At 47.8% G+C, this 22355-nt stretch overlaps 1 protein-coding gene across 1 annotated transcript in view; it reads left to right on the forward strand.

Moving 5' to 3' along the window:
• Positions 1-22355, forward strand: part of ITFG1 (integrin alpha FG-GAP repeat containing 1) — a 210057-nt gene that overhangs the window by 51813 nt on the left and 135889 nt on the right. The window contains exon 7 of the mRNA XM_075009108.1: positions 11952-12013. Coding sequence (XP_074865209.1) covers positions 11952-12013 — 62 coding nt within the window. The remainder of the gene's footprint in view (positions 1-11951; positions 12014-22355) is intronic.

Genomic DNA, 22355 nt, shown 5'->3' on the forward strand with positions numbered 1-22355 from the left:
TGATGATGAAACCAGTGCTGTCTTTGCATAAAGCCTAAAAATATGACTCGGGTGTCAAATTCTTTTTTGGTCTTGAAGTATTTTGGGAGTTTTAACTTTAACTCATTAGGACTAGGTCTACACGTGAACGCTACATCGAAATAAGCTATTTCGATGTAGCGACATCAAAATAGGCTGTTTCGATGAATAATGTCTACACATTCTCCGGGGCTGGTGCCGTCGACGTTCAGTGTCAATGTTGGGCAGCACCACATGGAAGTAGGCGCTGCAGGGGAAAGTCTACATGCCAAAGTAGCAAACATCGAAATAAGGGTGCCAGGAACAGCTGCAGACAGGGTCACAGGGCGGACTAGCACTTCCGGGGCAACAGCTAGCCACTCCCTTAAAGGGCCCCTCCCAGACACACACAGCCTGCACAGCACGCGGTTTGCAGAGCCATAGGCACGCCCACCTTGGGTGACGCAGTCATGGACCCCCAGCAGCAGCAGCAGCAGCCAGAGGTCCACCCAGCCGCCCCTGTAGGAGCAGTGCTCGCCCTGCTCGATGCCATGCAGGAGGCAGCTGATCACATCCTAGCCACAGAGGAGGAGCTGCCCTCAGGGGAGGAGGAAGCAACCCCAAACCCTGCAGCCCCCCCCGCCCCCCTCCAGCTGCACACGCCGCTGGCTGTGGAGCTACCCCACGAGCACCGACTGGTGGGAGCGGCTGGTGCTCGGAGAGTGGGACGACAACTGCAGGCTCCAGACCTTTCGGATGAGCCAGCAGACATTTCTGGAGCTATGCCAGTGGCTCACCCCCGTACTGAGGCACCAGGACACCGCCATGCGGCATGCCCTCAGTGTGGAGAAACGGGTCGGCATCGCTGTCTGGAAGCTGGCCGCTCCAGACAGCTACCAATCTGTGGGCCAGCAGTTTGGCGTGGGCAAGGCCACCGTTGGGGCTGTCCTCATGGAGGTAAGAGGACCCACGGGGTGGGGGGAGCCCTGGCAGGGAAGGGGAGGGGAGGGGAGGGGAGGGGGGCCCTGGCAGGGGAGGGCCACACACACCCTGCACACCCCTCATTGGTGGTCTCCCATGTGCTTCCCCTGCAGGTCGTCCGCGCCATCAATGCCCTGCTCCTCCACAGGCTCGTGCGGCTTGGGGACCCGGATGCCACCATCGCGGAGTTTGCCATCCTGGGCTTCCCCAATTGTTTCGGGGCTCGGGATGGGACCCACATCCCCATCCGTGCCCTGGAGCACAGTGGAGGACGCTACTTAAACAGGAAGGGCTACCACTCAGTGGTCCTCCAGGCCTTGGTGGACAGCCGGGGCTGCTTCCTGGACATACATGTGGGCTGGCCTGGCAGCACCCACGATGCCTGGGTATTCCAGAATTCGGGCCTATGCCGCCGGCTGGAGGCGGGGACCTACATCCCCCAGTGGGAGATCCCTGTGGGGGACACCACCATGCCCCTCTGTGTCATCGCAGACGTGGCATACCCCCTCCGGCCCTGGCTCATGCACCCTTACACGGGCCACCTGTCAGCCAGCCAGGAGCGCTTCAACATGTGCCTGAACCACGCGCGCCAGGTGGTGGAGCGCACGTTTGGCCGCCTCAAAGGGCGCTGGAGGTGTCTCCTCACCCGCCTTGATGCGGGCCCCACCAACATCCCCCAGATTGTGGGCGCATGCAGCGCCCTCCACAACCTCGTCAAGAGCAAGGGGGAGGCATTCTTTCAGGGCTGGGCTGTGGAGGCCGGCAGGGCCGATTGTGCAGCCACCCGCTGCCCCCAGTCGCCAGGTGGACCCTGAAGGGACCCGGGTCTGGGAGGCCCTGCGGGCCCAGTTCGACGAGGCCACGGGGTGAATGCTGGCAGGCCCCCCACTGCACCCCCGCCATCCTCCACAACACTCCCTGCCCCTACGCCCACACCACAGAGCACCCAAGAGCACATTCCCCCCCCCAACTTTTCTCGTAAATAAAAACAGACATGTTGTTCGTCAAACCAGAATATGTTGAACTCTTATTATAATCATACTGTTTACAGCCAAATAAATATAATATATATATATATATATATATATATATAATGTATTATAAGATGAAAGGAAAAAAAAGGGGAAGACAAGGAAGGGAAGAAATATTTACGTGGGGGGGGCAGGTATCATCATAACATAACAGGGGTCTAATACAAACTGTTTACAAAAGACAAGTGAAGGGGATATGTACAAGGGGGGGGGGCCACGTCCTGGGCCCTGCACCCCCTAAGGTCCAGCGCTGGGGGTGGGCAGCCGCGACCCACGCCTTGGCCTCAGCCCTGGCCGGCGCTGGCTGGGGGCCAGGCGGACCGGGAGAGAAGGCCGGCGGGTGTCAGCAGGCCCCAGGTCCCCCTCGGTGGCGGATGGTGGTGCGACGGTGGGTGAAACGGCGGGTGGAGCAGGCAGGGCGGGCAGAGCGGCGGCCAGCGTGGCATGGGGAGCCAGGTAGTCTGCGATGCGCTCGAACATGCGCATAAAGGCCCCCCATGCCTCCTGGCGCCAGGCCAGCGCCCGCTTCTGCAGTTCGAGGCGCCGCTCCTCCACCCGCAGGCGCTGCTCGGAGACCTCCAGGAGTGCTGGCTCTGCCGTCGTCCCCGCCCTGGGGCTGGTCGGTGCTCCGCCGAGGGGCTGGCCTGGACTGATGGCCCCCGTGGGCTCTCCGGGACCACTGACACCTCGCCGGCACTCTCCGGTCCCTCCGATGGTGCAGCTGCGGAGCACAAGGGGAGAAGAGTGGAGACAGCTGTTAGTATGGGCCCCAAGCCGTGGCCCTTGTTCCCCCACCCCTCTGCTGCTGGTTCCCCATCCCCGTCCCTGGGAGATGCTGCTGCTGCTGATGGGTGTCCCACCCCCTCCCCCCAGGGGACCCTAGGTTCCACTCCCCCCATCCCCAGGGATGGGGCATGGCACTGTCGTGCTGAGGGGGTAGGGTTTGATGCACTCTTCTGAGGGGCATGCCGCTGCTGTCCTTGGGGCCATGGTCATCTGGGCATGTGAAGGGCCCTGGTCATGTCTGTTACCTCCGCCCCTCAACCCCAGGGGTGTGCACCGGGGGGGGGTACATACCTGATGGTCTGGTCCCACGGTCGGGGGACACCCGGTGGGCGGATGCCCTGCTGGAGCTCCGGGATGGGATGTCGCTTTGGAGCCCCCCATCACTGGAGGAGGATCCCCCCCCCCCCCCCTCCGGTGCCCCAGGGGTGGGCTCCTGGGGGGCCCCCTGGGGTGCGGGGCTTACCTCTGGGGCAGACTCCGCCTCCGGGGCCTGCTGGGGCTCGTCGGCCAAGGTATCAAGAGTGGCCGGAGGGGAGGAGGTGTGCTGGGGGCCCAGGATGGACCTGAGCTCCCTGTAAAAGGGGCAAGCGATGGGGGCGGCCCCAGATCGGCCAGCCACATCCCGGGCCCGGGCGTAACCCTGCCACAGCTCCTTGACCTTACTCCTGACGTGGTCAGGAGTGCGGGCAGGGTGACCCTGGGCGGCCAGGCCCTTGGCCAGCCAAGCGAACGCATCTGCGTTCCGCCTCTTGCTCCCCGTTACCTGGAGCATCTCCTCCTCACTCCAGAGCCCCAGCAGGTCCCGAAGCTCGGCCTCCGTCCAGGAGGGGCCCCGCTGCCTTTTGCCAGGCTGGCTGCCAGGCTGGGAGCCCTGGCTCCCCTTGGGGGGGGGGGTGCCCTGGGGCACTTGGGGGGTTGTGGGCGGCCATCGCAGCGGGGGGGGTGTCTGTGGCAGTGGGGGGGGGGTGTCTGTGGCTGCAGAGGGGTGTGCAGGCTGGCCGCGTGGCTGGGCTGCCGCCTGCACGCTCTCTCAGCTTCCTGCACAGGAAGGCAGGGGGCGGGGACCTTTAAGGGGCCGCTGCACACGGTGACCATGGAGCTCAGGGGCTGGAGAGAGCGTCTCTCAACCCCTCAGCTGATGGCCACCATGGCGGACCCCGCTATTTCGATGTTGCGGGACGCGCAACGGCTACACGTGCCCTACTTCGACGTTCAACGTCGAAGTAGGGCGCTATTCCCATCTCCTCATGAGCTTAGCGACTTCGATGTCTCGCTGCCTTACGTCGAAGTCAACTTCGAAATAGCGCCCGCCACGTGTAGCCGTGGCGGGCGCTATTTCGAAGTTGGCGCGGCTACTTCGAAGTAGCCAGCATGTGTAGACGCAGCTTAGGAGACTTTTAAGTAGCTTCAAAGTTTTAGCTATTTGAGGCAAAATACACTCCCTCTCTGCACATGATGGTCGTCTTTGTACAAAGTATGCTTTGTGAGATATTTGAAAATTGGTCATTGTTGTCCTGATAAAATGTCTGTGACAACATTATATGTGAAGTTATAACAGTCTACTCACTGATGGCAGGGAGGCAAAAGAAGCTCTAATGAGTGGAAGTTAAAAAGTAGCAGGATTCCCTGTAAACTCTGTTTCTGAAGCTCAGCTGGCAATGTTTTCCAAGAAGAATAAAAAGGAGGACATCCTCCCATCCATTGATTCACTGCGTCAAACAGGACAAAGGAAGCAGCTACTGAACTGAATGAAGAAGCGGGGCCTTGACTAAAGAAGTTTGTTAAATAACACTGCTCAGAGGAGATGATGGGAGACTTTTGTTTTGAATTAAATTTTTTTTTAATGAGTGCAAGAAATGGTATCTATATAGAAATGGTTAAAAGAAAGTAAAGATAAAACTCATCTGGCACCTTTCTGACTTTTATATGCCATTTATTTTACTCACTAAAAAAAACTCAAACCACTTTGTAGCTAATAATCTTCTATTGTTTTATCTAATCCAGTGTGTTTAAATTGACAAGTTGGGGAAACTCTTTTTTGAGGCAACAAAATATACTCATATTATTTGTATTTAAATGTGTATTGTCCAGGAGGGGGTTAGACAGTACAGATGTGTTTCTGGGAGAAAGTACAAAACTGGTGGTGAGTAGTTGGTCTCAGTCTGGAGTTTAACAAAGGATGGTAAAAGGTAAGATGTGGCTGGTAGTAGTAAACACAGAGACATAGCTTGGAGTGACTTGAATTGTACCTTGTTTCTTAGTAGTCCAGACTGGAGGCCAGAGTGTCAAACCATTGTAAATAGCACCTTAGAGGGCAGCAGTGGTAGAGCTACCCATTCCTCTGTTTCGTACCCTGGCACGTCGCACTGTTTCTTTCCTTATTTTATCAGAAAAAGAGTTTGAGAGGGAGACTAAGTGTTTACTATGTGCGAGGAAATGCAGAGATAATGAAGTCTTAAAAGATCAGGAAGAATGAGAAAATACAGAAGGGGAATAAAAGGTAGAAGTAGTACTGTGCTTAACTGCAGGGATTTTTTTTTCTGACTGGTAATGAATTGATACATTCTGAATAAATCAGTTATTTAGTTATTACCCAAGGCCACGAGCTACTCATGATCTCTGTGCAGGCCATATGGGTGTGCATGACTTGCGTTTGTAATTTAGGCTGCCACCTTGCTCGAAGATTCTTGAAACTTTCAAAATGGAAGACTAGCCTTCCCAGGTGGATCTGAAAAAAAGACTAACTGTACTCATCTCCACACTTTGATTTAATATAAACAATTCAGGTATTTGAAATGCTCTTTGCATTAGCTTTTTGTAGTTTGTTTGAAATTTAATCCCCAGATTTATTCCTCCTACACACCAGCTAGCTGAAAAGTGTGCTTGGTTTTCTTTATTAAGCTAAATGACATCCCAGCCATTGTATTCTTTCTAGTTTTTGTTTTTTCCCCAGTAGTTAATTCACTTCAAAGCAATTTTTCATTCTGGTCCTATCGTTGTGAATTTTATATGCAGATTTTTTTTAGTCTTAATTTGCCAACTAGTGTTACAGTAGTTTCCCATAACAGTAATATGCGTCTGTTCCCATTATGAAATTATATTTGAGTAGTGTATAACTTGACTAATTTAATCTGCATCAGGATGAAACTTCTTAAAGTCTTCATGGATTTTATGTTAAAAAAAATCCATTCACATTTTTCCGTTAACAACAAGCATTTAAAAATATTAAGGTTCAAAATATGCATTCTAAACTACAAATAGTAGAGAAAATAATACAGACTGAAATGGCAGTGTTCAAGACCTATTTAATCCAAAATAATTTTATAAAAATGAGGATGAGCCACTTGTGACATTAGTTTAAGAACCACTGCCAAAACTTGTCTTACTATCGAGGAGTTTCAAAAGATATACACCAGCTATGTTTCATAGAACACTGGTGTTCCATGAACAATTTGCAGGTGTGCTGTGAGCATGTGGCACTTCTGTGATATCATACATTGGCTGCGTCTACACGTGCACGCTACTTCGAAGTAGCGGCACCAACTTCGAAATAGCGCCCGTCGCGTCTACACGCATTGGGTGCTATTTCGAAGTTAACTTCGATGTTAGGCGGCGAGACGTCGAAGTCGCTAACCTCATGAGGAGATAGGAATAGCGCCCTACTTCGACGTTCAACGTCGAAGTAGGGACCGTGTAGACGATCTGCGTCCCGCAACGTCGAAATTGCTGGGTCCTCCATGGCGGCCATCAGCTGGGTTGAGAGATGCTCTCTCTCCAGCCCCTGCGGGGCTCTATGGTCACCGTGGGCAGCAGCCCTTAGCCCAGGGCTTCTGGCTGCTTCTGCGGCAGCTGGGGATCTATGCTGCAGGCACAGGGTCTGCAACCAGTTGTCAGCTCTGTGTATCTTGTGTTGTTTAGTGCAACTGTGTCTGGGAGGGGCCCTTTAAGGGAGCGGCTGGCTGTTGAGTCCACCCTGTGACCCTGTCTGCAGCTGTGCCTGGCATCCCTATTTCGATGTGTGCTACTTTGACGTGTAGACGTTCCCTCGCTGCGCCTATTTCGATGTTGGGCTGAGCAACGTCGAAGTTGAACATCGACGTTGCCGGCCCTGGAGGACGTGTAGACGCTAATCATCGAAATAGACTATTTCGATGTCGCAACATCGAAATAAGCTATTTCGATGTTGGCTACATGTGTAGACGTAGCCATTAATGGCATATATTTAGTGTTTTTAAAACCAGATACAATGTTACTCCTTAATTTCTATGATACCTGATTACATTACTTCATTTTGCTTTTGCTGTATATATTGCTGTGGTGTGTGTTTGTTTTTGTTTTGGTTTGACAACAATTTTTTGAAGAAACTTTCTATGCGTTCCACCTAAAAAAATGTTTTTGTTTGGTGTTCCGTGTTCTCAAAAAGTTTAAAAAACACTGACCTATAGTATTATACAACAGTCCTCAAGGAAGACAGAGAAGGCTCCTATTGACTCCTTTGGATGAGAGTTTCTGCAGGATGAAAGGAATCATGCCTAAAAATATCAGTTTTAGTTGGTTTAATGTGTTTTCTGATTTAGGGTTAAAATAACTTGGTATTTGGAACTCAAGAACAGAAAATATTTTTAACAAGAGAATCTTTGACATATTATTTGATGACTAGGGCTTTTAACTTTCTCATGGTAGATAATATGCTTATAGTTCCCTTGCTGGTTTTACTAGCAGACTTGCATCATGCATATTAACCTATGGCTTCAAGCCTATAAACATAATTTCTCCAGGATTACTATAAGCAAAAGTGGTCCTTTTTTAATGGATTACTCTATAGAACATTTTATTTTTTACAGGAATCTGCAAGGAAAGCTTCAGGCTGGGAAGATTGTTTAAATTTTAAATAATGGTACTGATGTGAAAAGGAATTGCTTATGGGTATTGACAGGGTCCAAAATTAATGTCAAGAAGATGCATGGGAAACTTGGTTCACCAGTTTGTCTATATATCGTATTACTGGCTTTTCTTTCTTCTAGATTTACTCCTCACTTGACCAAAATCCACGAGTTATTTCGAATTGTGTGTTGTGCTTATAAGATTCAGATGAGGCCTCTCATATCATTTTTTTTGCTTATAACCTTTACTAGAGTTGAATCCAGATTTCCAGAAGTAAAATCAAATATGTCATGCATCCTTCTACCATAGCTGCTGGAAGTCGGGTTACGGCAGCATCGACTGCTTTGGAGTAGCTTCCTTCCTAGGCAGCATTTCCAGTTTGTTTTAGTGGCTTCCAGCACTTTCACTTGACATATTATTCAAGCACCATTTCCTATCACTTGTCATTGTTTGATTTGTCTTGGATTAATTGCATGAAAATATAAAAGGGTGGGGGACATTTTGTTCTGAAAATTATTTGCAGATAGGATGTTTTGAGCATGGTAAGGGGATAGTCCAATATTTAACGCCCCTTCATAGGCATAAACCAAAAATAGACTATATTATGGTGTGTCTTTTAAAATAACTGCCATTATGATTGTAGGTGTTACTAGTTCATAACTTGCAAATATATTGCTTCTGAACACAACTGCATAAAATAGAATGGTGTGCGAGGGAAAAAAAGGGGTATTATCACAAAAAGGAGTATACAGATATTTATTCGCAAAGCTTTAAAGAGTTTAAATGAACTATTTACAACATATATTATCAGTAACATTAATTTAATATCTCGGAATTTTGGTAAACATGCTTCATCCTCGTGAACTTGGTCTACTTGAGGCAAAAAAAGGCAAACTATTTGACTTATGTCTCTGTACAGTTAGCATGTTTTCATATGCAGTGGACAAGAATTTATCATAAGTTTACCCGCATTATGATTGGTGCTTTAAAATGTCAAACTATTTCATAACCCGTGTAGAAGAACTTGGAGAGGGCATTTGGGTTGTGGAAGGGGGACTGCAGGCTGAATCTGGGATTAGAGTGCAGGAGATGCAGGCTCTGGGAGGAAGTTTAGGTTCAGGAAGAGGCTGGGATACTGTTTGGGTGCGTGTCTGGCTGCAGCTGTAGCGTAGGAAAGGGTAAGGTGTGCAGAACTTAGCTTGGGTGGCTCATGGAATCACCCAGCACGTCCTTCTGGTAGCAACTTCTAATGGGAGAGGGGAAATCTGCACACTCTGCCCCTTTCCTTAACATCGCCCCGCAGTCCCCATTGGCTGCAGTTGCTTGTCAATGGGAGGTGAGCAGTTAGTGCATGAAACAGAGGCAGTGGGTTGAGACAACCCCGGTGCCTCAGGAACAGTGCCAGATATTTCTGTGAGTGGAATGGGGCAAGGGCAGGGAGGGAACCTGCCTTAGCCCCGCTACACTGTCAGATTGATAGCCCTCAGAATCTCCCAGTTTTGCTGCAGTAATCCTTGGGAGATAGGGCCTGATCTGGGAGACTCTTGACAAAACCAGGAGAGTTGGCAACCCTATTAATGGTGAACCCTATTTGTGTGCAGGAGCAGCCCTCCCATTTTGGCTAGGTAGAGTGTTGGTCGTGGAAAATGGGCGTATACAATGTATCACCAGCACTAATGAGATAGTGTTGTCAGAAATGTCCTGCTGCCCTGAGAGCTGATGGCAAGGAGGACTGGTTAATCAGTTACACTTCAAAAGCCTTGTATATACTATGCAAAAATGAACTAAACAGGCTATATGAAGACTGATTCAGTGCCAGCCAAGGTCTCTGCTAATGAAGGAACTCTTGTTACTTGCTGTGGTTGTTAACCAAGTAGTCTGTGTGTGATATGCAGATACATGAAAAGTTGAGAGCCAGCTGTGACAATTATTCATTGATACTACAATGTTTAAGCACATCTGCAATAGATATTAGTGTTTGGAACTTTAAAGATGTTCTTACTTTTGGGAATTCCAGAGTCTTTCATTGACTTTTCAATGGGAATTCCTTTGGGCCCCATAATCAGTGCGACTGCCACATACAGCAGAAGGGAAGAAAATATGTCTTTAAAGAAAAAAAAATCACTTAAATGATTCCTTGTTTCTGTAGGTTAGGTTCTTAATATTTTAATGTATTTATCCAAGCATGTTCAGTGACTACGTATAAACCCACAATTTTCCACAGACAAAAAATTAAACATTGTGAAGTTGAAATTCTATTTACTGAAGTACAATAAGTAAATGTAAAGAAAAGGGGGGGAAAGTTCTTATGACATATCTTTTTATGCATGAGTCCTGATTATTTCAATTTAAAATGCATAAAGATTAAAACAGCTTCAAAATTCAAATCAGGCAAATTACCATTTTAGGCTTTCTATTTACATGCACTGAGTAAAATTGTCATTGTTATCATTAGGCTAAGATCGTAAATGAAGTTACTAGAATGGCTTTAGAGCTAGAATGCATCTTACTTTAACTGAAATGTTGAATTAGATTGTCATCTTTGCTGATACTTTTAAATATTTTAAAAGTTCTAATTATGAAGAACCATTGATTATTAAAAGTTAACCATAGACTATCTTTTTATGAGCAACATTTTCAGAAGATCATCCATTCACAAGTGTTCGTCTTGATAGACGTTTTTAAGGTTCTAGGAATATACAGTAAACCTCCAAAGTACATGAGTTTGAGTTGCGCTTAACTTGTGTTAACATGAGTTAAGTGCAACTCAAAGCTGCTCTGCAGCTCTCTGCTTGCCCAGCTCTCCCAGGTGGGGGAAGCCAGGCGGACAGACAGCCACACTGCCATGGCCTTGTGTCCCCTGGCTTCCCCCAACTGGGGAAAGCCATTTGGGCAGCTGCAGCAGTGTAGCTAATTCCCAGCTGGAGGAGAAGCTGCACTGCCACAGCTGTCTGCCTGGCGCGGCTTCTCCCAGTTGGGGGAAGCCACCCCACCACAGCTGTCTGCCTGGCATGGCTTCTTCCAGCTGGGGGAAGCCAGGCTGGCAGCCACAGTGGTGCAGCTTTCACCTGGCTTCCCCCAGCCAGGAAGATCCATGCCACTGCAACTGTTTGCCCACCACAGCTTCTCCCATTTTGGGGAAGCTGAGCAGACAGCCGTGCCTGGCTCCCCACTGCTGTTGGGAGCTAAGAAGCTGATCAGTGATGTGCTGGTCAGTTTCCTAGCTCTCACCAGCAGTGGGCAGCCAGGAGCCAGGTTGCCACTGGTCCCCGGCTCTCCTCCACTTGCTGGAGCTAGGAAAGTGACCAGGGCTGGTGCCGTTGTCCGTTTCCTCACACCCCCATGTTGTGCAGGAAATTTGACTTACGTGGGGGTTGCAAGAACACTACCCCCCATAAGTCAGGGGTCTTCTGTAGAGTAAAATGGCATGGCTTTCAGGTTTAAAAGCATATTCTTTAATAGAACAAGACACTTATCCTTAATTTTAATGTAACACATTCCATGTGCTTCTTCTGGATGATATTGAGGAAGTACATTATAACAACAGTATGACTTGGACAGTTCTTGCTGTTTACAAAGTAAAAACTGTATCCTAGCCTAAATAGTGACAATATTTAAGCACAGTAACAGAACGTTACAGAAGTAGTTCAGCAGATTGCAGAAAGGTGACTGGGTTTAAAAAGTTTTAAACCATACAATAATTGGTCTGTTATCATTCTTCCCAGACCTTTTCCCTGCCTCATTTCCTCTTCCTTCCTCCCATTTCTTTTCTCTGGAAATCTTTGCAAAATATCTCCCAATCAAAAATACAGATTCTTTTGTAAGCAGTAATGTGTTTCTTGTTGTTTTTTTTGTTTTGTTTTTTTAACTCTCCACGGGAATTTTGCTGCCAGAAAAAGTTTCTGTATGATGTTTTCTTTCATTTTGAGACTTGTGGTGTTCTTTTCTCTAAGTAGTAATTTCATAACTCTTCACTTGTACACGTGATTTTTCTAGAACTTATTCCTATGTGTACATTTTGTTTGTTTTTGGGTTCTGTACATGTATACATACACAGGCATTAATGTACCAAAAGTATATATTTTCATGCATTTGTACAAATGGAGGCTCAAAACTGAAAACAAGTTCTTTATATTGTTTTGAATCATTTATTTATGCATTCAAAAACACTAGGTTACTAAATAAACTAAAATGCATATAATACGTAGAATTAAAAGTGCATGAGTATAATAAAATGTTAAATCTTGTATTCTGTTGCATTTGTCTTTACAGATTTGTTCCTTACTACATTATCAAGTTCCCAACAAATTCAGTTTGAAACGTGGGTAAATAAGGTAAGGAGTAAAATAAAGCAAACCTCTTATGCAAATCATATAGCTTTAAGAAATGTAAAAGAAAAAGATCACCTTATACAGATTTCAAGAATAAACAGAGCTGACAATAGGAGAGCACAGCTGCATTCAAACTGCTGAATATTGCTGGAGGAGATGATTCACTCAGCATCAGTTCCTCTTCAGGATTTTAGCATGATTGCCAATTAAACCAATCAGTCTGCCCTAATGTGCATGTTAACAGGGCACCTGTGGTGGTGTCAGCTGTTGTAAGAGGTTACTGTCATTTAATTTGTCAGCATGATGGTTTATGAAGAAAAAGCTTTTGAAAGAAGTAAATTTTCTTTATTGCCTCCAGGCTTGGATATTTTTAGTTTGATTTAATTGGGGGCAGGAATAAACGACTTCTGTGGGTGACATATTAGTTGAAGTACTTTTCTCTGCGAAACATGTCTACATTTTAGATAGGAAACTCCCAAGTAGGTATCACAGCACAGTTCAGAGTATTTTGGGAAAAAGTAGAAAAACAATCAAAAGGCATTAATTTTTTTTGGGCAGGAAGGCCATTCTTCGACTTTCTTCTTTTCAAGATGTCAGTATATTAAAAACCATGGTTCAGTTGACATCTAACAATTAAGTGAAATACTTTAGGTAACTAGAGATAAAAACAAAAGTTTTGAGTAGACAGCCTTTACATTAAAATACGTTAAATATGATTGGATAATGCTGTTACCATAGCTTTGTGCATAAAATGGCAGACATCTTGTGGAAAATGCTGCACAATTAAAACACTCTGCTCGGCTTGGAGGGAATGAATATGGAGAAAATTCAATTGGGAATCAATCTGGTAAAGACAGACTTCTAAAATTATGTGAAAACATATAAACATAAAAATGTGAGGGGGGAGGTGCTTATTGGGTAGAAACGGGTTTTGAGAAGATGATGATGCTGTCGTACAGATTTCAGCCATGAAGGTGTTTTCGTTTGTTTTGATATCTCTAAATTTTATTCCTCTTGTTAATTTTGAAATAAGAATTTATTGATAACATTTAAAACAGCTGTAGCTATACCTCTCCTTTTACTTTTTACCATTGTTACAAGTTGTCTGAGTATCTGCAAATGTTAAGCTATTATTACTTAAAAGATATTCTTTGATTGGGGCCGCAATGGATCAAACAATATCTTGGTCATCGTCCTTTGTCTCAGAAGAGTTGTTGAAACTAATCATGTTCTCTCTGATGCCAATAAAGCTCAGTATTCTGGAGTTCTCCAGTACTCCATTCCCTTCAGTGTAAATTAGAGCAGCTTCATGACTGATCTGACAATGCGTTCTGCTTCCTGTGTCCCTCCATAAACCTTAAAAAACATAAAATAACTGCAATACTGTGCCATCGAACTGAATTACAACCAAAACTTGAAACAGTGCCACTGTAGAGCCTGGATGTGTAGAGCTGTGAAAACTGGCAGACATTGTAGTTACATCTGCAGCTATTTGCAGCTCATTTTTGCAGGTACAGTAGACCCCCCGAGATAGGTGGGGGTTACATTCCTCGCAACTCGCGTAATTCAAGTTCCACGCATCGGGGGAGATGGGAACCAGGGATCCCCATGGCTTGCTGGAGCCCGGAAACTGATGAGCCCAGCAGGGCTGCTCAGTTTCCTGGCTCCCCCGTCTTGCGCAAAATTTGCCTTTCGTGTGATTGCCCGGGAATGCAACCTCTGTGTAAGTCGAGGGTTTACTGTATAAATGTATCTAGAACAATGCAAATTTGCCGATAGCCACAGCTGTCGGAATCTGAAGTGGGGAATGTGGATATCCACAGATAATTTTTGTGGATGCGAACAAAAATTTTGTTTTGGTGTAGATTTCTTTTTAAACCAGGAAAGCCCTTTGTACAGAGCTCTCTCAGGAGACTGTTTCTAGCTCCTTTACTCTGCCAGAAGATCATGAAGGAGTATTAGTGAACATGAGAATGCAGATTCAGGATAATTATTGGCGTTAAAACTAAAAATCTTATCTTTCTGTACAGCAACATGCTACAGCCATGCCCCAGATCAATCAGAGGTCACTTTTTATAGCTTATATTGTAAACTAAGGCTGTAATAGAATCTGAGTAAAAAAAAAAAATCTATAGAGTCTTAAGTACATTATATATTACATTGAATTTTCTTACAAGACTTTTTAATGGATCTCTTGCTTAACGTGTGCATTAGAATGGGAGGGGACCTTAATATGCTATCACTTAAATTTATTGTGTAGTAATTTTTTAACACGGCTTTGCATCACAACTGAGAATAAATACATGCACCTTTTTCATCTGACCATAATTGCCTTTGCTTTGTCAAAGAGCAGTAAAATAGATCTTCAGTGGTCAATCAAGACTGTATCTTCAACATGAGTTCATATTATTTATAATATTTTCCTAAAGTACCAATAATTTTATGAAAACAAAAAAGCAGGCCGGTAGCACTTCACAGACTAACAAAATAATTTATTAGGTGATGAGCTTTCGTGGGACAGACCCACTTCTTCAGATCATAGCCATACCAGAACAGACTCAATATTTAAGGCACAGAGAACCAAAAATAGTAATCAAGGTTGATAATCAGAAAAATATTACCAACGTGAGCAAATCCGAGAGTAGGGGGCAGAAGGGGTGGAGTGGGGATCAAGAATTGGATTAAACCAAATATGGAAAAGAGCCCCTATAATGACCTAAAAAATTCCCATCCCTGTTCAAACCACGTGTTAATGTGTCGAATTTGAATATAAAAGAGAGTTCAGCAGCCTCTCTTTCCAATCTGTTGTGAAAATTCCTCTTCAGTAAGATGTAGACCTTCAGGTCATTAACAGAATGGCCCACTCCATTAAAATGCTGGCTGACCGGTTTGTGGATCAGGAGTGTTTTTATGTCTGTGTTGTGCCCATTAATTTTTTGTCTAAGAGAGTTTGAAGTTTGTCCAATATACAAAATGTCTGGGCATTGTTGGCACATGATGGCCTCTGTGATGGTAGTTGAGGAACATGAGAAAGTGCCCGTGATTCTGTGAATAACCTGGTTAGGTCCAGTGGTGGTATCTCCAGAATAGATATGTGGACAAAGCTGGCAACGGGCTTTGTTGCAAGGAAAAGTTCCAGGACTGGTGTTCCTGCGGTGTAGACTGTGATTGTTGGTGAGAAACCTCATAAGGTTGTGAGGTTGTCTGTAGGAGAGAACAGGCCTGTCACCTAGGGCCTTCTGGAGTGTGGCATCCTGATTAAGGATAGGTTGTAGGTCTTTAATAATGCGTTGCAGTGGTTTGAGTTGGGGGCTGTAGGTAATGACCAGTGGTGTTCTGTTCTTGGCATTTTTGGGCCTATCTTGGAGTAGCTGGTCTCTGGGTATTCGTCTGGCCCTGTCAATTTGTTTTTTTATTTCTCCTGGTGGGTAATTCAGGTTTATGAATATTTGGTAAAGATCTTGTAGTTTTCGGTCTCTGCTAGTAGGATGAGAGCAAATGCGATTGTACCTAAGGGCTTGCCTGTAAACAGTGGATCTAGTTGTGTGTGCAGGATGGAAGCTAGAAGGGTGTATATATAGTGATCAGTGGGTTTCCGGTAGAGTGTGGTACGGATCGGGTCATCCTTGATTTGTACTGTAGTGTCCAGGAAATGTATCTCTCGCGTGGAGTAGTCGAGGCATAAGTTGATGGTAGGGTGCAGATTGTTAAAGTCTCTGTGAAATTCTTCTAGAGTCTCTATACCATGGGTCCAAATCATAAAGATGTCATCAATTTATTGTAAATAGAGGAGGGATAATAGGGGACGAAAGCTGAGGAACCGTTGTTCCAGGTCAGCCATAAATATGTTAGCATATTGTGGGACCATGTGGGCGCCCATAGCAGCTCCACTAATCTGGAGGCATAAGTTGTCCCCAAATCGTAAATAATTGAGGGTGAGAACAAAATTACCGAGGTCAGACACCAGATTGGCTGTGGTGACATCAGGGATGGTATTCCTGATCACTTGTAATCCATGTAACTGGATCGTCCAGTAGTGAGGGTGCCAATACCTGAAATTATAGGGCATCCGGCACTTCCATGTTGGTGGATTTTGGGAAGTAAATAGAATAATCCAGGTTGGGGCTCAGATGGTGTGTCTGAGTGAATAAGGTCCCAAGTAGCAGCAGGGAGTTCCTTAAATTGTAATTGTTGTACTTTCTTTTGGAATTCCAAAGTGGGATCAGCATAGAGAGGTCTGTAAAATTTGGTGCTAGTCTGAATGCCTCCTGTTCATAGTCTGAGTTATTCATGATGACAGCAGCGCACCCCCTTTGTTAGCTGGTTTGATGATAATGTCTGGGTTATTTTTGAGACTCCGGACAGCATAGTGTTCTGCATAGTTGAGATTGTGTCTCATTTGGTATTGTTTGCGTATAATGTTAGTCTGAGCACAGTTGCGGAAGCATTGTACGTAGAAATCCGGACTTCTTCTTCGAGTGGTCCCTGTGGGTGCTCCACAATAGGTGTCGGGCTCGCCCGGCGCCGCAGATCGGAAGTCTTCTAGCAGTTTCTATTGGATCGCGCATGCGCTGACGCGCGCTGCTCCTTTGCGTGCCCCCGGCCATGTGCGCGATCCGGTCCCCGCCAGTTCCTTCTCAACCGCCATCGGCTGCAGACAGAATCCGCTCCGGCTAAAGCCAGAAACAGATAAGATAGTTGTTTTTACATGTAGTTTGTTTGTTTTTGTCACTATCAAAAAAAAAAAAAAAAAAAGAAGAGAAAGAAAGAGAATATTAGACAGCAGAAAGAAGAGGAACGAAGGAGAGAGGGGCGGACAAGAAGGCTAGTTAAGCCGTCCGCTGCCCAGCAGGCCGGTGAATGTTATTTTGGGTTAGAAAGCACTGATTAGTGGCTAAGTACCCTATTAACAGAAAAGACTCACCGCGATGGCCTCCTCGGGGTTTAAGAAGTGTGAGTCATGCCGCGAGGCTATGCCAGCCTCCGATGGGCATAGTGAATGCATTCGCTGCCTGGGAGAGTCACACGTTACCCAGAAGTGTTCCCACTGCGCTAAGCTTACAGCCAGGGCCAGGAAAGACAGAGAGATGAGGCTCAAAATGATCTTGTTTGATAAGGCTCTCCAGCCGGAACCACCGGAGAAGCCTCACGCAGAAGGGCCCTCTGGGTTGCATAAAAGAAAGGCAGCCTCTTTGACCCCCTTGGTGCAGAAGAGGAGGAAACTCTCCCCGGCTTGATCCTTGCCGGCGGGCCCAGCGGGCAGGACGAGCAGAATGCAGAGCCCCCAGCCGCAAGCTCATGAAAGCGGCAGCGCAGCAGCGCACGTGGCAGAGGCTGAGCCTCCAATTACACAACAGGCGGCACGGAAGGCGCCACAAGCGCCAGCGAGGCAAGCGCCGGAATTGGCGGCGCCGACGCATGCAGGACCGGCCCCCATGGTGCCGACAGTGCAGGGACACCCGGCACGGAGCCTATCGGCACCGGAGGAAGCTACCCGCGCGGCACCGCCCCTGACTGTGCTGAGCGCGGTGCTGACAACGGGGCCGAGATCCCCGGCACGGGAAGGGGCAGCGCCCAGCCCGCAGGGGAGGGGCAAGGCAAAAACAAAAACTTGGCACCTCAGTCCATCTCCAAGCAGGGACGCGCTGCCCTTATCTCCTCACGCGCCCCCCCCCCCCCGCCCCCAAGATACACACGCCGCACTGATGGGCTGTAACTCCACCGGCTTATTTAGGGCCTCCCTCTCTGTTCCTCCAACCAATTTCGCTGTGGCTTGGGCCACCTTCATCATTTCTGGGCATGGATCCCCTTGAGTACTATCACAAACCAGCTTTACCACCATCTATGTCGTCGCGGAGGTCCCGCTCTCCTAGACATCATGGGTACACTCCCCGATCGTAGTCCAGGTCTCCATCACCGGGCCCTTGCCCATGCTGCTATGGTCATCCTCATCATGCTGAACACAGGTCTAGATCCAAGGGCAGGTCCTCACCTGCTACTCGTCAATACTCCCGTGTACACTCTTGCTCTGGGATGGGAACACAGTTGTCTCAGGGGGAATTAGGTCCAGAATCCCGAGACTTCCCTTCACAGTCCTCCAGGGAGCAAGTATATCACCGAACTCGGGAGCCAGAGGATTTGAGGAAGGTGTACCTCAGTGGTTCCTCCTCATCCTCCTCAGATGAGACCATGGCCCCCGGGGATGTTTCCCCCCCGGATGACCTTAAACAATTGCAGGAGCTGTTCAAAAGAGTAGCTTTCACGCAGGACATTCAAATAGCAGAGGTGCAGGAGAAGCATCATAAACTCCTGAAAAATTTGAGACCCCCGGCTTCATCTAAAATAGCTATCCCGCTGGACGAAGCCATTATGGAGTCAGCCACTAACATATGGCAGACCCCGGCCTCTATTCCACCTACAAACAAGAGAGCGGATAACAAGTACTTTGTCCCAGCCAAGGGCATGGAGTTCCTCTTTAGTCACCCGCAGCCCAATTCTTTGGTGGTCGAATCATCCCAGCAGAGGTCGAAGATGTCTCAGTACAAGTCGGGGGGGGTCAGATAAAGATGCTAAGAAGCTAGAGCTGTTTGGCAGGAAGGTGTATTCCTCCTCTACCCTATTACTGAGAATGGCAAATTACGCAGCACATCTATCAAACCACAACTTTGACAATTACTCTAGACTCACTCCCCTCATGGATTCACTCCTGGAGGACAAGAAGCCGGTGTTAAAGACGATTGTCCAAGAGGGCTATGCGGCGTCACGGACGGGAGTCCAGATTGCCCGGGACGTGGCGGACACAGTGGCACGTTCAACAGCTGCAGCAGTGGTCATGCATAGGAAATCCTGGCTCCAGACATCTGGTATCCCCAGGTACCTGCAGGCGAAGATAGTGGATCTTCCCTTTGATAAGCAAAAGCTGTTTGCGGACTCAACCAACTCGGTCCTCCACTCCAGCAAAGACTCGAGGGCCACACGTAGAACGTTGGGTATTTATACACCCCCATAGAAGAAGAAGAAATTTTATCCTCAGCAAAGACGCTATGCTTACCAACCACAGCGTGCTCAATATCGGCGAGGCTACGACCAAGGGTGCCATCAACAGCAGCAGCAATACAGGACTCCCAGGCGACATTCTCAGCAAAGTCGTACACCCTCGGGGCAGGCCCAGAGACAGCAAGTTTGACGGGTATGTCGAGGACTGCACTATCAACACCATCACTCAATGCCACTCTCATCTCATGTTCCATCATTACCTCAAACCGTTCCACTCCCAATGGCAAAAGATCACCAGAGACAAATGGGTGCTAGAAATTATAGCCACGGGTTACACAATCCCTTTCCAGTCACTTCCACCGACGAAGCCTCCCGCCAGGCCTCATCTCAGGGACGCTGCCCATGAGGCGAGGTTGAAGCAGGAGGTAGATCACCTCATGTTCATAGGGGCGGTGGAAAGAGTGCCGGAACAATTCCAAGGGAAAGGTTTTTATTCACGCTACTTCCTAACAGAGAAGAAAACAGGAGGCTGGAGGCCGATCTTGGATCTACGGGGCCTCAACCGTTACTTGCGCAAGCAACGCTTTCGGATTATCACAGTTGCCTCCATACTTACGGCACTGGACGATGGAGACTGGTTTGCAGCCCTCGACTTACAAGACGCTTACTTTCGTATAACAATCCACCTGGCACACAGACGCTTCCTCTGCTTCACGGTCGGCAGGGAACATTTCCAGTACAGGGTTCTTCCGTTCGGCCTATTCTCGGCCCCCAGAGTCTTTACCAAAACCCTGGCAGTGGTACCAGCCTACCTGCACAGACAGGGGGTGTTTATTTTCCCATATCTGGACGACTGTCTGCTGAAAGGGGCCTCAAAGGCAGAGGTCTTATGCATGATACGCATCACCGTGAACATGTTTACTTTGCTAGGCCTAGTTATCAACCTCGCAAAGTCAAAGACCGAACCCACACAAGATACAGAGTTCCTAGGTGCACACTCAAACTCTATCACAGCAAGAGTATACCTGCCCGACACCCGCTTCCGCACCATCAACTCCCTGGTGCAAGTCATGACGTACAGCCCCACGGTGCTGGTCCTTACTTGCCTGCAGCTGTTGAGGCACATGGCAGCAGCGACATTTGTGGTACAGAATGCCAGGTTACACATGCGAAGCCTGCAGCATTGGCTGGCGAGCATTTACAAACCGGCATCCCACACTGTCCACAGGGTAGTGTCGCCCACGACGGAGGTGTGCAGATCCCTAGCGTGGTGGGAAAATCCCAAGAATCTGTTAGTGGGGGTGCCTTTTCACCAACCACAAATTTCTATCTTTCTTACTACCGACGCCTCCCACATAGGATGGGGAGCGAACATTGGCAGCAAGGTGACGCAAGGGCTATGGTCCCCTGGGGAACAAACACTGCACATAAACATACTGGAGCTCAGAACAGTGTTCAACGCGTACAGACATTTTCGAGATTACCTGCATGGCAAAGTAGTTGGGATCAATACCGACAATACCTCCACTATGTCCTACATCAGTCGACAAGGAGGGGCACGATCCCGTGCGTTATGTGCGGAAGCAGTCCGATTGTGGAACTGGTGCATTGCCAACAACATAATGTTGAAAGCCTCGTACTTGCCGGGCGCTCACAACGTGAAGGCAGATCAGCTGAGCAGGCGCTTCACACTCACGCATGAATGGCAGATCCGCTCCTACCTGCTACAGTGCATATTTCGTGCATGGGGGTTTCCCCAAGTTGGTTTGTTTGCCACCCAGTACAACAAGAAGTGTCCCCAGTAGTGCTCCAGAGCAGGAATAGGGCGGGGCTCCCTGGGGGACACATTCATGATTTCATGGAAGGGCCCTCTACTCTACGCGTTTCCCCCCACAACGCTTATCCACAAGGTTCTGCAGAAAGCCAGAAGGGAGAGAGCTCGCATGATACTCATAGCCCCAACTTGGGACCAGCAACAATGGTTTCCCTTGCTTCTGCGCATGTCGGATCGTCCACCACTTCCCCTACCGTTGGCGCTGGACTTACTCATGCAGGCTCAGGGGTCCATAGTGCACCCGCACCCTCAGGGTCTGCGCCTACAAGCATGGTTAATTCATGGCTCAGCACCTTAGAGAGCATGTGTACGGAGGGAGTACAACAAGTCCTGGAGTGTAGCCAAAGGACCTCCACCAGGAGGACTTATGAACAGAAATGGACTCGATTTACAGCCTGGTGTTCTGCCAAGCAGTTAGCTCCCCTTGACGTTCCTATAACCGTAATACTACAACACCTATTGGACCTCAAATGAGACGGGCTTTCTCTATCCTCGCTAAAGGTCCACCTTGCTGCTATATCAGCTTTCGCATACAGAGGAAGGGCCCACTGTATTCGCCCACCCTATTGTCACAAGGTTCTTGAAGGGGCTGGTAAACCTTTACTCCCCTCGAAAACCACTTCCGCCGTCGTGGAGGTTGGACTTGGTGCTCAGCACGCTATTGGGACCACCCTTCGAACCTTTAGCCACGGTACCCCTCCGACTCCTTACAATGAAAACAACCTTCCTTCTTGAGATTACTTCAGTCCGCAGGGTGTGCGAGCTCGCAGCAGTGATGGCAACGCCGCCCTGCACAGTATTTTCAAAGGAGGCGGTAACCTTATGGTTAGACCCAGCCTTCGTTCCAAAAGTTTCCTTGGAGTTCCATCTTAACAAACCAATAGTTTTACCCTCTTTTTACCTGAAGCCTCACAGCTCCAGCAAGGAGGCGCGCCTACATCTCCTAGACGTGAGAAGGGCGTTGGCCTTTTACATAGACAGAAGTAAGTCCTTCCGGAAAACGGACAGGCTTCTAGTGTCTCTCGCTCCCTGGTCAAAAGGGGAAGGCCTCTCTTCACAGAGAATTTCAAAGCACATTGTGTCCTGTATAAAAATGTGCTACGAGCTTCGAAAGACCCCTTTGCTGGCCCCGCCTAGAGCTCACTCCACCAGGGCGGTGGCGGCTTCAACAGCCTTCTTCAAGGGCATCGCGTTAAAAGACCTCTGTAGAGCGGCAAGCTGGTCATCCTATGACACCTTTGCCAAGCATTATGCCCTACATCGGGTATTCGAGGAGGATACCCGTCTGTTGACAGCAGTCCTCTCAGGGGCAAGCTGCACATGAATCGATTACCCACCTCCTTACTTGGGTTACTGCTGGGTAGTCACCTATTGTGGAGCACCCACGGGGACCACTTGAAGAAGAAAGAGAAGTTACTCACCTGTAGTAACGATGGTTCTTTGAGATGTGTCCCCGTGGGTGCTCCACCACCTGCCCATCCTCCCCGCTTCGGATTCTGTCTGGTGTTTTTTCAG

This window comes from Carettochelys insculpta, chromosome 14 (assembly GCF_033958435.1).
Source record: "Carettochelys insculpta isolate YL-2023 chromosome 14, ASM3395843v1, whole genome shotgun sequence".
In the NCBI taxonomy this organism is placed as follows: Eukaryota; Metazoa; Chordata; order Testudines; family Carettochelyidae; genus Carettochelys; species Carettochelys insculpta.